At 45.1% G+C, this 15,746-nt stretch overlaps 1 protein-coding gene across 1 annotated transcript in view; it reads right to left on the reverse strand.

Annotated features, from left to right (window-relative positions):
- Positions 1 to 15,746, reverse strand: part of LOC121585310 (vacuolar protein sorting-associated protein 13B-like) — a 719,687-nt gene that overhangs the window by 606,478 nt on the left and 97,463 nt on the right. Inside the window, exons 8-9 of the mRNA XM_045226113.1 lie at positions 8,557 to 8,831; positions 4,383 to 4,478 (exon numbers count right to left, since the gene is read on the reverse strand). Coding sequence (XP_045082048.1) covers positions 4,383 to 4,478; positions 8,557 to 8,831 — 371 coding nt within the window. The remainder of the gene's footprint in view (positions 1 to 4,382; positions 4,479 to 8,556; positions 8,832 to 15,746) is intronic.

Consider the following 15,746-nt stretch of genomic DNA (forward strand, 5'->3'; position numbering starts at 1 on the left):
TAGTGTAGTCACAGTGAGGGATGATATTAAAGTCTGTTATAGTGTAGTCACAGTGAGGGATGCTATTAAAGCCTGTTATAGTGTAGTCACAGTGAGGGATGATATTAAAGTATGTTATAGTGTAGTCACAGTGAGGGATTATATTAAAGTATGTTATAGTGTAGTCACAGTGAAGGATTATATTAAAGTATGTCATAGTGTAGTCACAGTGAGGGATGATAGTAAAGGGATGATATTAAAGGGATGATATTAAAGCCTGTTATAGTGTAGTCACAGTGAGGGATGATATTAAAGTATGTTATAGTGTAGTCACAGTGAGGGATAATATTAAAGTATGTTATAGTGTAGTCACAGTGAGGGATGATATTAAAGTATGTTATAGTGTAGTCACAGTGAGGGATGATGATATTAAAGTATGTTATAGTGTAGTCACAGTGAAGGATGATATTAAAGTATGCTATAGTGTAGTCACAGTGAGGGATGATATTAAAGTCTGTTATAGTGTAGTCACAGTGAGGGATGATATTAAAGTCTGTTATAGTGTAGTCACAGTGAGGGATGATATTAAAGTCTGTTAGAGTGTAGTCACAGTGAGGGATGATATTAAAGTCTGTTAGAGTGTAGTCACAGTGAGGGATGATATTACAGTATGTTATAGTGTAGTCACAGTGAGGGATGATATTAAAGTATGTTATAGTGTAGTCACAGTGAGGGATGATAGTAAAGGGATGATATTAAAGGGATGATATTAAAGCCTGTTATAGTGTAGTCACAGTGAGGGATGATATTAAAGTATGTTATAGTGTAGTCACAGTGAGGGATGATATTAAAGTATGTTATAGTGTAGTCACAGTGAGGGATGATATTAAAGTCTGTTATAGTGTAGTCACAGTGAGGGATGATGATATTAAAGTATGTTATAGTGTAGTCACAGTGAGGGATGATATTAAAGTATGTTATAGTGTAGTCACAGTGAGGGATGATATTAAAGTCTGTTATAGTGTAGTCACAGTGAGGGATGATATTAAAGTATGTTATAGTGTAGTCACAGTGAGGGATGATATTAAAGTCTGTTATAGTGTAGTCACAGTGAGGGATGATATTAAAGTCTGTTAGAGTGTAGTCACAGTGAGGGATGATATTAAAGTATGTTATAGTGTAGTCACAGTGAGGGATGATGAAGTCTGTTATAGTGTAGTCACAGTGAGGGATGATATTAAAGTATGTTATAGTGTAGTCACAGTGAGGGATGATGAAGTCTTATGGTGTAGTCACAGTGAGGGATGATATTAGAGGACTGAGCACGCCCCCATTCTCATCGACGGGGCTGTCGTGGAACAGGTTGAGAGCTTCAAGTTCCTTGGTGTCCACATCACCAACGAACTATCACGGTCCAAACACACCAAGACAGTCGTGAAGAGGGCACGACAAAGCCTATTCCTCCTCAGGAGACTGAAAAGATTTGGCATGGGTCCTCAGATCCTCAAAACATCCTACAGCTGCACCATCGAGAGCATCCTGACTGGTTGCATCACCGCCTGGTATGGCAACTGCTTGGCCTCCGACCGCAAGGCACTACAGAGGGTAGTGCGTACGGCCCAGTACATCACTGGGGCCAAGCTTCCTGCCATCCAGGACCTCTATACCAGGCGGTGTCAGAGGAAGGCCCTCAAAATTGTCAAAGACTCCAGCCACCCTAGTCATAGACTGTTCTCGCTGCTACCGCACGGCAAGCGGTACCGGAGTGCCAAGTCTAGGTCCAAAAGACTTCTCAACAGCTTCTACCCCCAAGCCATAAGACTCCTGAACAGCTAATCATGGCTACCCGGACTATTTGCACTGCCCCCCACCGCCACCCCCCACCCCATCTTTTTACGCTGCTGCTACTCATCTAATTATTTATGCATAGTCACTTTAACTCTACCCACATGTACATATTACTTCAACTACCTCAACTAAAAGGTGCCCCCGCACATTGACTCTGCACCGGTACCCCCCTGTATATATAGCCTCCCTACTGTTATTTTATTTTACTTCTGCTCTTTTTTTTCTCAACACTTTTTTGTTGTTGTTTTATTTTACCTTTTTTATTAAAAATAAATGCACTGTTGGTTAAGGGCTGTAAGTAAGCATTTTACTGTAATGTCTGCACCTGTTGTATTCGGCGCATGTGGCCAATAAAATGTGATCTGATTTGATTTGATTATTAAAGTATGTTGTAGTGTAGTCACAGTGAGGGATGATATTAAAGTATGTTATAGTGTAGTCACAGTGAGGGATGATATTAACATATGTTGTAGTGTAGTCACAGTGAGGGATTATATTAAAGTATGTTGTAGTGTAGTCACAGTGAGGGATGATATTAAAGTATGTTATAGTGTAGTCACAGTGAGGGATGATATTAACATATGTTGTAGTGTAGTCACAGTGAGGGATGATATTAAAGTATGTTATAGTGTAGTCACAGTGAGGGATGATATTAAAGTATGTTGTAGTGTAGTCACAGTGAGGGATGATATTAAAGTCTGTTATAGTGTAGTGACAGTGAGGGATGATATTAAAGTCTGTTATAGTGTAGTCACAGTGAGGGATTATATTAAAGTATGTTGTAGTGTAGTCACAGTGAGGGATGCTATTAATGTATGTTGTAGTGTAGTCACAGTGAGGGATGATATTAAAGTATGTTATAGTGTAGTCACAGTGAGGGATGATATTAAAGTCTGTTATAGTGTAGTCACAGTGAGGGATTATATTAAAGTATGTTGTAGTGTAGTCACAGTGAGGGATGATATTAAAGTATGTTATAGTGTAGTCACAGTGAGGGATGATATTAAAGTATGTTATAGTGTAGTGACAGTGAGGGATTATATTAAAGTATGTTGTAGTGTAGTCACAGTGAGGGATAATATTAAAGTATGTTGTAGTGTAGTCACAGTGAGGGATTATGAAGTATGTTATATTGTAGTCACAGTGAGGGATGATATTAAAGTATGTTATAGTGTAGTCACAGTGAGGGATGATATTAAAGTATGTTGTAGTGTAGTCACAGTGAGGGATTATATTAAAGTATGTTGTAGTGTAATCACAGTGAGTGATGATATTAAAGTATTGTAGTGTAGTCACAGTGAGGGATGATATTAAAGTATGTTATAGTGTAGTCACAGTGAGGGATGCTATTAAAGTATGTTGTAGTGTAGTCACAGTGAGGGATGATGATGTCTGTAATAGTGTAGTCACAGTGAGGGATGATGATGTCTGTTATAGTGTAGTCACAGTAAGTCCCCACAGCAATGTTTCAACATCTAGTGAGGAGAGCAGAGCAGGGCAGAGCAGAGCAGGGTAGGGCAGAGCAGAGCAGAGCAGGGTAGGGTAGGGTAGGGCAGAGAAGGGTAGGGTAGGGTAGAGCAGGGTAGGGCAGAGCAGGGTAGGGCAGGGCAGAGCAGGGTAGAGCAGGGCAGAGCAGGGTAGGGCAGAGGAGAGCAGAGCAGAGCAGGGCAAAGCAGGGCAGAGCAGGGCAGGGCAGGGCAGGGCAGAGCAGAGCAGAGCAGAGGAGAGCAGAGCAGGGCAGAGCAGGGCAGGGCAGAGCAGGGCAAAGCAGGGCAGGGTAGGGCAGAGGAGAGCGGAGCAGGGTAGGGCAGAGGAGAGCAGAGCAGGGCAGAGCAGGGCGGGGCAGGGCAGGGCAGAGCAGGGCAGAGCAGGGCAGGGCAGGGCAGAGTCGAGGCAAATGATACCCTCCTGAGCCACATATACGATTTCTAACGGGCTGTTTTTGGATTGCGTAAACAACAACAGTAATTGTGTGATGGTGTTGACCTCTCACTCAAACCCACAGTCATTGTTTTGTCTTATCTTGCACCTACTCCAACATGTTCATGAATATTCTTATTATGTTACTGAATGTATCCAGAGTATTTCCAGATTTCATTATCAACAAACGCTGTGAAAAGTACTGTAAATGTAAATGCACATGCAATCAACAGTGTAATGTTTGGATCCAGTCTTGTGTCAGGTGAACTGTTGTGTCCTCACCTTTGGTCTGATTATTTCCCAATAATGTCCACAGTGTTCCCTTTCAATTGCTACCATGGTAATGCATATGCATTTTATAATTCTTCTGTTAGAAACATCTCAATTTGGCCCTATCCATATAGTGTAAGGGGTTAAATAGCATACAAATAGAAAATGTGTGTGTGTGAGTGAGTGACAGAGACAGAGATAGAGAGAGAGAGAAAGAGAGAGAACGAGAGAGAGCGAGAGAGAGAGAGAGAGAGAGAGAGAGAGAGAGAGAGAGAGAGAGAGAGAGAGAGAGAGAGAGAGAGAGAGAGAGAGAGAGAGAGAGAGAGAGTGTCATGTAGAACAGAGCAGGACAGAAGGGTTGTTACCTCCATGGTGATCCCCTCCTGCTCCAGACAGAGCCCATCCCTGCTCTTCACCTTCTGAGGACTGTAGTAACTGCTCTCCGCCTGCATCTCTGTCAACTGGTCACACACAGACACACACACAGCACACACAGAGAGAGAGAGAGAGAGAGAGGAAACATGGTTGATAAACATGATAGATAAACAAAGTCAACACCATTCTCTTTGGGATCTCACAGAACAAGGCCCTGGAGAGTTGTAATATTTAACTTTAAACACCAGAAAATCAGAGCGAGAAACCGAGAGAGAGAAACCGAGAGAGAGAAACCAAGAGCGAGAGAGAGAGAGAGAGAGAGAGAGAGAGAGAGAGAGAGAGAGAGAGAGAGAGAGAGAGAGAGAGAGAGCGGCATTGGTAGATCTGAGGAGTAACGTCTCACTGAGATGGAGAGGTTCAGAGTTTGAGAAAGAAACTCAGAGACATTAGACTCTTCTGTTGAGTGGTGGTTTCTGGTTCTCAGAACAACACACAGACTGGTCTTAAACACACTCTTCTGTTGAGTGGTGGTTTCTGGTTCTCAGAACAACACACAGACTGGTCTTAAACACACTCTTCTGTTGAGTGGTGGTCTCTGGTTCTCAGAACAACACACAGACTGGTCTTAAACACACTCTTCTGTTGAGTGGTGGTCTCTGGTTCTCAGAACAACACACAGACTGGTCTTAAACACACTTCTGTTGAGTGGTGGTCTCTGGTTCTCAGAACAACACACAGACTGGTCTTAAACACACTTCTGTTGAGTGGTGGTCTCTGGTTCTCAGAACAACATACAGACTGGTCTTAACCACCCTCTTCTGGCCAGGGAGAGAGAGGAGAGAGAGGGGGGTAAGACTCTGGTCAGGGGGAGAGAGGAGAGAGAGAGAGAGGGGTAAGACTCTGGTCAGGGGGAGAGAGAGGGGGGTAAGACTCTGGTCAGGGGGGAGAGAGGAGAGAGAGGGGGTTAGACTCTGGTCAGGGGGAGAGAGAGAAAGAGAGGTGTGATGGCTGGCTGGGTCTGGCTCAGGACCGTGGGTGCAGCTCAGTCCCACCCTTTCAACTGTAACACAGGAAGCAGGTGTAGGCTAGAACAGACTGGAGCAGCTGCACCTTATTATACTGCTGATGGAACCACCTCCCTCTCTTTCCCTCCCTCTGTTCTCCTCTGATATCCCCCTCTTTCCCTCTCTCCCTCCCTCTGTTCTCCTCTGATTTCCCTCTCTCTGTTCTCCTCTGATATCCCCCTCTTTCCCTCCCTCTGTTCTCCTCTGATATCCCCCTCTTTCCCTCTCTCCCTCCCTCTGTTCTCCTCTGATTTCCCTCTCTCTGTTCTCCTCTGATATCCCCCTCTTTCCCTCCCTCTGTTCTCCTCTGATATCCCCCTCTTTCCCTCCCTCTGTTCTCCTCTGATATCCCCCTCTTTCCCTCTCTCCCTCCCTCTGTTCTCCTCTGATATCCCCCTCTTTCCCTCCCTCTGTTCTCCTCTGATATCCCCCTCTTTCCCTCTCTCCCTCCCTCTGTTCTCCTCTGATATCCCTCTCTTTCCCTCCCTCTGTTCTCCTCTGATATCCCTCTCCTTCCCTCTCTTTCCCTCCCTCTGTTCTCCTCTGATATCCCCCTCTTTCCCTCTCTCCCTCCCTCTGTTCTCCTCTGATATCCCTCTCTTTCCCTCCCTCTGTTCTCCTCTGATATCCCTCTCCTTCCCTCTCTTTCCCTCCCTCTGTTCTCCTCTGATATCCCGCTCTTTCCCTCTCTTCCCCTCCCTCTGTTCTCCTCTGTTCTCCTCTGATATCCCGCTCTTTCCCTCTTCCCCTCCTCTGATTTCCCTCTCTTTCCCTCCCTCTGTTCTCCTCTGATATCCCTCTCTTTCCCTCTTTCCCCCCCCTCTGTTCTCCTCTGATATCCCTCTCTTTCCCTCTCTTTCCCTCCCTCTGTTCTCCTCTGATAACCCTCTCCTCTTCTCCCTCTGTTCTCCTCTGATTTCCCTCTCTTTCCCTCCCTCTGTTCTCCTCTGATATCCCTCTCTTTCCCTCTTCCCCCCCCTCTGTTCTCCTCTGATATCCCTCTCTTTCCCTCTTTCCCCCCCCCTCTGTTCTCCTCTGATATCCCTCTCTTTCCCTCTCTTTCACTCCCTCTGTTCTCCTCTGATTTCCCTCTCTTTCCCTCCCTCTGTTCTCCTCTGATATCCTCTCTTTCCCTCTTTCCCCCCCTCTGTTCTCCTCTGATATCCCTCTCTTTCCCTCCCTCTGTTCTCCTCTGATATCCCTCTCTTTCCCTCCCTCTGTTCTCCTCTGATATCCCTCTCTTTCCCTCTTCTCCTCCCTCTGTTCTCCTCTGATATCCCTCTCTTTCCCTCCCTCTGTTCTCCTCTGATATCCCTCTCTTTCCCTCCCTCTCTCTCCTCCCCCTCCACTCCTCCCTCTCCTTTCCTCGTTCCGCTGGTTTAATCACGTGCCTTCCCAGCAACCCCTGGGAGTGGCAGCAAACAACAAGGACCGTTCTGAAAGAGAGCGATTTGTTTCACCACGTCAACGCTGCTCCTAGCTCTCTGAAGACCTGCCCATCAGACAAATCACTGCCTTATCCAGAGACAACATGGCCTCCTGGCGAGGCTAGGATAACATAGCGGCTAGCGTAGCAGGACTCTGCTGACTGTACCTGGGCCTAAAACAATATAGTAACTGGATGGAGCTTTAGTTACCGCTGCTAAGCTAGCTACCTCTTCTGTCGTCAGCCAGTATGGCCCTAAAAGGTCCAACACTAATAAAATGGTGCTTTATTAGGCATCTTGAACGTTCATTAACTTTTAAAACACGTTTCAATGGGCTCACTGATCCTTAGGAGCTTGACAGCCAACCAAGAGTCAAAAAGATGAAACAACCATGTTTTTGATGGGAACGCTTTGTTCAAAACACTACAAACATCAATACTCCCATGTGCTGAGAATGGAAAAAATCATAAAATGACAAGTTGTCAACAGCAGATCAGCAAGTGAATAATTGAATGGGACTATGCCTAGTAGGACAAGGCTTTTTCTCTTTCCAACCTTTCACCCGTCTGTATAAGTCATTAGGTAAAATGCCAGTATTTCTGATCAAATAACATGGATTGATCTAGAGGAGTTATTCTCAATCAGAAGGTGAAATAACGTTCTGGTGTTTCATTGCCATGTCAGAGAGAGTCAGGTCCCTGTACTGCCTGTCTGGCTGTTCAAAGGGGAAATTCCCCCTCAAATTAAATACTTCCGCTAAATGTGAACGTTTAAAATCAAACGCCATCCCTTCGGCTGTCTGCAATTACTCCTGAGGAGAGGAGAGCCAATTAATTGATTAAAAGAACTCAAACACTACAGGAACAATTTAAACATTATTAGAAAAGCGGCAGGCTCCATTTGGCATGATATTTAACCTCCTTCCCCCAATGAGATGCTAATGCAGAAACGTGATCTGAGGGATCTGAACCTGAGGGAAAACACAGATGAATGCCAATGATTCTGAGAGAGGAGAGAGAGAGAGAGAGCGGGAGGGTAAGATTATGGAGCGTATCTGGTTGTGAATAGTCATATCATACCATGTATTATGTCTAAAACATTAACGTGACCCCAGACGGCAGTTAGCAGTTACAGGTCACTCTCCATCCCTTACCCTCGTACCCCGCACACACACCCCTCCCCGTACTGTACCACACACACACACACACACCTCCCCGTACTTTACCACAGAGACACACCTCCCCGTACCGTACCACACACCCCTCCTCGTACCGTACCACACACCCCTCCTCGTACCGTACCACACACCCCTCCTCGTACCGTACCACAGAGACACACCTCCCCGTACCGTACCACACACCCCTCCCCGTACCGTACCACAGAGACACACCTCCCCGTACCGTACCACACACCCCTCCCCGTACCGTACCACACAGAGACAAAGAGAAAGAGGATGTAGATGTCCTGCAGATCAAGCTGCTGTACTGTAAAACTAAACCACAACTGGAAAGGTAGCGGTGGTACAACAACAACAATGTTAGTAGGAAAAATGCATAACTGCTAACATAACTATATATTATTTTTTGTCTTTAGAAATTCAATTCTAGCACATTATCTGAAAGAACGTCCACAATATTCCAATCCTCCACACACACACTCCCTGGTGTTCCTACCTTGAACGTGACAGAGGCCTTGGTGCAATAGAACCCTATGGAGACAACAGGGTCTTTAGGTGTGTTCTGCTGTGGGCTGGAGCCGCCTACACCTCCCTCCTCCCGCTGCTGGTAGAAGCCTTCCTCTCCCTCCTCATCCTCAGCTCCCACGATGGCTGGGACGAAGGACCAGGCCCAGGACACCCAGCCCTGGTCCCCCTCTTCCCCCTGCATGTAAAGCTCTGTGCTGGGGTACTGTCCTGCCATGGCCTGGGCCTCTGGGTCTCCTTCCAGACCTGAGGAACAATAAGACACAACACAGATCGGTCAGCTCCATGTCAATACACTGGAAGGCTGGGGGACTATGGGAAGGCTGGGGGACTATGCGAAGGCTGGAGGACTATGGGAAGGCTGGGGGACTATGGGAAGGCTGGGGGACTATGGGAAGGCTGGGGGGACTATGGGAAGGCTGGGGGGACTATGGGAAGGCTGGGGGACTATGGGAAGGCTGGGGGACTATGGGAAGGCTGGGGGACTAAGGGAAGGCTGGGGGACTATGGGAAGGCTGGGGGACTATGGGAATAATTGTGTTTAGTTCATTAGGATCCCCATTAGCTGTTGCACATGCAGCAGCTACCCTTCCTGTGGACCAAACAGAACACAAGTACAGAACAAGTTTAGACATCAACAACCTAAGTGTCCTGTAAGAAGATAGACATCAACAACCTAAGTGTCCTGTAAGAAGATAGACATCAACAACCTAAGTGTCCTGTAAGAAGATAGACATCAACAACCTGAGTGTCCTGTAAGAAGATAGACATCAACAACCTAAGTGTCCTGTAAGAAGATAGACATCAACAACCTAAGTGTCCTGTAAGAAGATAGACATCAACAACCTAAGTGTCCTGTAAGAAGATAGACATCAACAACCTAAGTGTCCTGTAAGAAGATAGACATCAACAACCTGAGTGTCCTGTAAGAAGATAGACATCAACAACCTAAGTGTCCTGTAAGAAGATAGACATCAACAACCTAAGTGTCCTGTAAGAAGATAGACATCAACAACCTAAGTGTCCTGTAAGAAGATAGACATCAACAACCTAAGTGTCCTGTAAGAAGATAGACATCAACAACCTGAGTGTCCTGTAAGAAGATAGACATCAACAACCTAAGTGTCCTGTAAGAAGATAGACATCAACAACCTAAGTGTCCTGTAAGAAGATAGACATCAACAACCTAAGTGTCCTGTAAGAAGATAGACATCAACAACCTAAGTGTCCTGTAAGAAGATAGACATCAACAACCTGAGTGTCCTGTAAGAAGATAGACATCAACAACCTAAGTGTCCTGTAAGAAGATAGACATCAACAACCTAAGTGTCCTGTAAGAAGATAGACATCAACAACCTAAGTGTCCTGTAAGAAGAGGACCCTTGCCAAATGAAATCTGTTTGACATATCAATGTCCCGTAGAGGCAGAATATTGATGAAAAGAAGACACTTTAATAAAGTCCAATGTGTTCAACCATATTGCTCTTAGCTACTGTTTAAACACTCAACTTAAAACATAGAACCTTAAACCTTAAAACAACAAACCCTTGCGGACTTAGTGATAATGCAATTATAGGAACTCTCATCATTTCAGGGAATGAATGAACCATCAGTGAAAGAAAACACAGCTTTGATTACACGTCAGTCAGACAGCGGCGTGACGTAGCCCTCAGTGAATTTGGTCTTCCTGTGGGTTGGACTGAAAGTTGATTCAGCTGGGAGCTGAACACTACAAACAACTGGAGGCAGAGCCAGAGAGGACTCAGCAAAGTTGATTCAGCTGGCAGCTGAACACTACAAACAACTGGAGGCAGAGCCGAGGCACGCAGGTGAGGCAGGATGTAGTGGTTTTCAGTCAGACAGGCAGTCAGGTAGGCAGACAGGTAAGCAGGCATTCAGTCAGATAGGCAGCCAGTCTGTCAGTCAGATGGGAAGGCAGCCAGTCAGTCAGTCAGTCAGCCAGTCAGTCCATAATGCTTCAGACTAGAGTAGTGGTTCCCTAACCTTTTCACTCATGCCCCCCTTCCATCATCAGCAATTTTAAAGTGAATTTCCTAACAAAGAAGAGGAGTAGGTGGCCAGTACGTTGCAATACACTTTAGTGAACTATTAACAGAATCTATTTATAAAATAATACATATGGGAGCAGTCAGCCTAAAAAACCTAGCGGAGAAAAAAAAAACGTTAGCTGGCATGGGCTAATTGATCTGGACAAGTTTTAAATAGTTATAAATAATTCCTTAAAAAGCAGATCTACAATAATAATAATGTGGGGGGAGGGACTCCCCTGCCGACCCCCAGCTTGGGAACCACTGGGCTAGAGGGTTCAGCCCAACCAACCTCCCTGACAGCATCCTGACAGCAGAGTCCTGTTCATGGCTAACCAAGGGCTGAATCACAGCGACCACAGTCAGTCAAAGGCCTTGGCCAGGACCAGGGGAGAGGAGCTGGGGGGCTGGGGGCTGCAGCCAAGCTGCGGGGCTGTAGGCAAACCACTCGGCCAGGGGCTGGGGCCTGTGAGCGAGTCGCCTGGAGGGGGTCACGCGGTTCTCTAACGTGGCTCCCCTGACCTATGAACCTATCCCATCGTGTCCGTTTCCCTGAGCTGGCCTGCTCCCCTCTGCGACAGCCAGCGGAAGCTGATGTCAATAGACAAGAATGTGCTCTCTCTCTCTCTCTCAAAACAATACCCCACGTGAGGTCACAGCACAGGAATCCCACAGGCTTAGGCGGTGAAAATTATGTCATGTTTTAATTAAATCTTTCACTTTGCGAATTGGCAGTTGAGAAATCCACTGTTGTGGCTTTTTCTGGTCGTCGTTTTTTTTAAACTTCCTGTGAGTCTTTGAGGTGTCAGTTCTACACACCAAGCACTTCTACGTCCAGCCCTGCCTGCCTGCCCACTCAGATAGATTTGAAGTTGTGAAGCAATAAAAAGAAAGAGTAATTAAAAATCAAGTGATCAGAACTGTGGCTGGGAAGAGGCTTTGAAGTGTTAATCCTGGTAGTGACAGAGACAGACAGACAGACAGACAGACAGACAGACAGGGCCTCCAGATTCCCTTAGAGATAAAAACCCTCTGGCAATGTCCCAAACCACACCCTGTCCCCTAGTGCACTACATAGGGAATAGGATGCCATTTGGAACACGTGATAAAAAGATGCCACTGGAACGGTTTCAGGTCTCTGACCAGCAGGTGAGGAGTGAAATGTTCCTTTCCCCCTCGGTGCAGTCTGAGCTGATCGCTGTGACTGGATGAGCGGTGGCACTACAGAGCTGAACAGTCAGACTGGATGAGAGGTGGCACTACAGAGCTGAACAGTCAGACTGGATGAGAGAGGACATTACAGAGCTGAACAGTCAGACTGGATGAGAGGTGGCACTACAGAGCTGAACAGTCAGACTGGATGAGAGAGGACATTACAGAGCTGAACAGTCAGACTGGATGAGAGGTGGCACTACAGAGCTGAACAGTCAGACTGGATGAGAGAGGACATTACAGAGCTGAACAGTCAGACTGGATGAGAGGTGGCACTACAGAGCTGAACAGTCAGACTGGATGAGAGGTGGCACTACAGAGCTGAACAGTCAGATTGGAATAGAGAGGACATTACAGAGCTGAACAGTCAGACTGGATGAGAGGTGACACTACAGAGCTGAACAGTCAGACTGGATGAGAGGTGGCACTACAGAGCTGAACAGTCAGACTGGATGAGAGGTGGCACTACAGAGCTGAACAGTCAGACTGGATGAGAGGTGGCACTACAGAGCTGAACAGTCAGACTGGATGAGAGGTGGCACTACAGAGCTGAACAGTCAGACTGGATGAGAGGTGGCACTACAGAGCTGAACAGTCAGATTGGAATAGAGAGGACACTACAGAGCTGAACAGTCAGACTGGATGAGAGAGGACATTACAGAGCTGAACAGTCAGACTGGATGAGAGAGGACATTACAGAGCTGAACAGTCAGACTGGATGACTAGTGACACTACAGAGCTGAACAGTCAGACTGGATGAGAGAGGACATTACAGAGCTGAACAGTCAGACTGGATGAGAGAGGACATTACAGAGCTGAACAGTCAGACTGGATGAGAGAGGACATTACAGAGCTGAACAGTCAGACTGGATGACTAGTGACACTACAGAGCTGAACAGTCAGACTGGATGAGAGAGGACATTACAGAGCTGAACGGTCAGACTGGATGAGAGAGGACATTACAGAGCTGAACAGTCAGACTGAATGACTAGTGACACTACAGAGCTGAACAGTCAGACTGGATGAGAGAGGACATTACAGAGCTGAACAGTCAGACTGGATGAGAGAGGACATTACAGAGCTGAACAGTCAGACTGGATGAGAGAGGACATTACAGAGCTGAACAGTCAGACTGGATGAGAGGTGGCACTACAGAGCTGAACAGTCAGACTGGATGAGAGAGGACATTACAGAGCTGAACAGTCAGACTGGATGAGAGAGGACATTACAGAGCTGAACAGTCAGACTGGATGAGAGAGGACATTACAGAGCTGAACAGTCAGACTGGATGAGAGAGGACATTACAGAGCTGAACAGTCAGACTGGATGACTAGTGACACTACAGAGCTGAACAGTCAGACTGGATGACTAGTGACACTACAGAGCTGAACAGTCAGACTGGATGAGAGAGGACATTACACAGCTGAACAGTCAGACTGGATGAGAGAGGACATTACAGAGCTGAACAGTCAGACTGGATGAGAGAGGACATTACAGAGCTGAACAGTCAGACTGGATGAGAGAGGACATTACAGAGCTGAACAGTCAGACTGGATGAGAGAGGACATTACAGAGCTGAACAGTCAGACTGGATGACTAGTGACACTACAGAGCTGAACAGTCAGACTGGATGACTAGAGACACTACAGAGCTGAACAGTCAGACTGGATGACTAGTGACACTACAGAGCTGAACAGTCAGACTGGATGACTAGTGACACTACAGAGCTGAACAGTCAGACTGGATGACTAGTGACACTACAGAGCTGAACAGTCAGACTGGATGACTAGTGACACTACAGAGCTGAACAGTCAGACTGGATGACTAGTGACACTACAGAGCTGAACAGTCAGACTGGATGACTAGTGACACTACAGAGCTGAACAGTCAGACTGGATGACTAGTGACACTACAGAGCTGAACAGTCAGACTGGATGACTAGTGACACAACTACACCTTCCCACTCCACAGACACCAAGCCCCTCCTCCTTCTGTGCTGTGTGCACCAAGCCCCTCCTCCTTCTGCACCAAGCCCCTCCTCCTTCTGCACCAAGCCCCTCCTCCTTCTGTGCTGTGTGCACCAAGCCCCTCCCGTACCCCTCAACAACACAGATGAAAGACCACTTCTTCCTCTCTAACAAAAAGCAGTTTCAACTCGGTATTTGCATTTGAGATTTGGGCCAACAGAATCGGTCAATTCCCCTTCTTTTTTTTATTTGTATATAATTATTAGATTATTATTTTTTTTATTTTTTTTACACCAAATAAAAACGTATACACACGAACCTGCCCAAACCTGCATGTTCACACCCCCATCCCTTCCCTGCTGTCTGCATTATTGTTTGCCACTTGGCCTTAAATTGTACCAATTTGTTTTTCTCAGTCGGTGTCGCCCATGCTATTTCAATATTTCAATAATAAATCATTTGATAATTCCATTGTGTTAATGATGTCGGATTGATTTCCACGTTTTTAATATACGTTTTTTCAAGATGAGTGATGAGAAGAGAATCTTCCAGCCCATTGGGTATCTCACTACACCCCCATATGCCACGTCTTGAAAAATGCAGACAGATGGATTAAAAGTAAGTTTACATTGTAATACTTCTGACAGCCAACTTTCTAACTCCGCCCATTACTTTTGGACTTCATAGCATTCCCAGAAGGCATGGATTATTGAATCGTTGTTAGGTTTACACTTAAGACATGACTCTGCCGTTGTGCTGTAGAATGTGAATTTTGTCTCTTGTATAATACATTCTATACATTAGTTTATACTGGATTAAGTGTACATTTTCGGTAAGTGTACATTTGTTAGTTATGGCCCAACATTCCCTCCATCTTGTGCCAACATCAGTTATTTTTAAGTCTTGGTTCCAACAGTTTTTCCTAAGAGATTGTCAGTTGGATATGCTCTCTGCAAGGTTTTCTATATCTTACCTATCAATCATATGAAAATCATTTTCTGACTCAAATAAGATTCCCTCAAGGTTGCTCTGATGTCGAAAAGATTTCAAATCGAAATTTAGTGATAAGTAACTTTAAAAATGCATGTATTTGAAATGATCTACATTGGTCAGTCCAAAATTACTTTTTAATTCTGTCATGGAAATAAATGAATTTCCTGTTACCAAGTCATCTACGGTTTCTATGCCTTTAGTTTTCTATGTGGACCAATTTATCAGTGAATTCTGAAAATCTATCCAAGGATTGTTCCATAAGGTTGTGTTTTTAGGGAGTGATATTGGTTCTTGTAGAATACGTTTCATTTTCTTCCATATTGTTACAGTGTTCTTAACTAGGAAGCTATTAATGTTCTTAGCTTTATCCTTTGAAAATGGACACGTGAAAAGATTCTGGGGATGAGCATCTTCAGTATGTACCCATCGTTCCTCTTTAGTGCATTTAACTATATGGAACCATGCCATTTTAAAGAGGTTTATTCTACCTGTAAGATTTATGGGAATATTATTACATTTAATTAGATCTGTTTCATATTGTTGATTAATGGAATAAAGTTATCTTTATATATTTCTTGTTTGTTGTCACTTAAACATTCTAAGTATTTCATATTATTTGTGGTCCACATAAAGGATTACTGTAGATTATTAGTTATTCTTTTTCTTTTTCGGGGGTTTTCAACGTTAATTTTATATCCTGAGATTTTAGAGTATTCTGAAAATATGTTTTGCAAATGGGGCATTGCGTTTTCAATATTGGTCAAGTATAATCAGGAGATCATCTGTAAAAAAAAAAAAAAAATGTTTAGTTTCTATTCATGTTTATCAATACTGATACCTGTTACGTGTGGGTCCTGTCTAATTCTTTCTGCAAGCGGTTCAATTACCAGGGCAAACAGGAGGGGGAGAGAGGACATCCATGTCTTGTGCCCCTTTCTAAA

Source organism: Coregonus clupeaformis, chromosome 17 (genome assembly GCF_020615455.1).
Source record: "Coregonus clupeaformis isolate EN_2021a chromosome 17, ASM2061545v1, whole genome shotgun sequence".
NCBI classification, from domain to species: domain Eukaryota; kingdom Metazoa; phylum Chordata; class Actinopteri; order Salmoniformes; family Salmonidae; genus Coregonus; species Coregonus clupeaformis.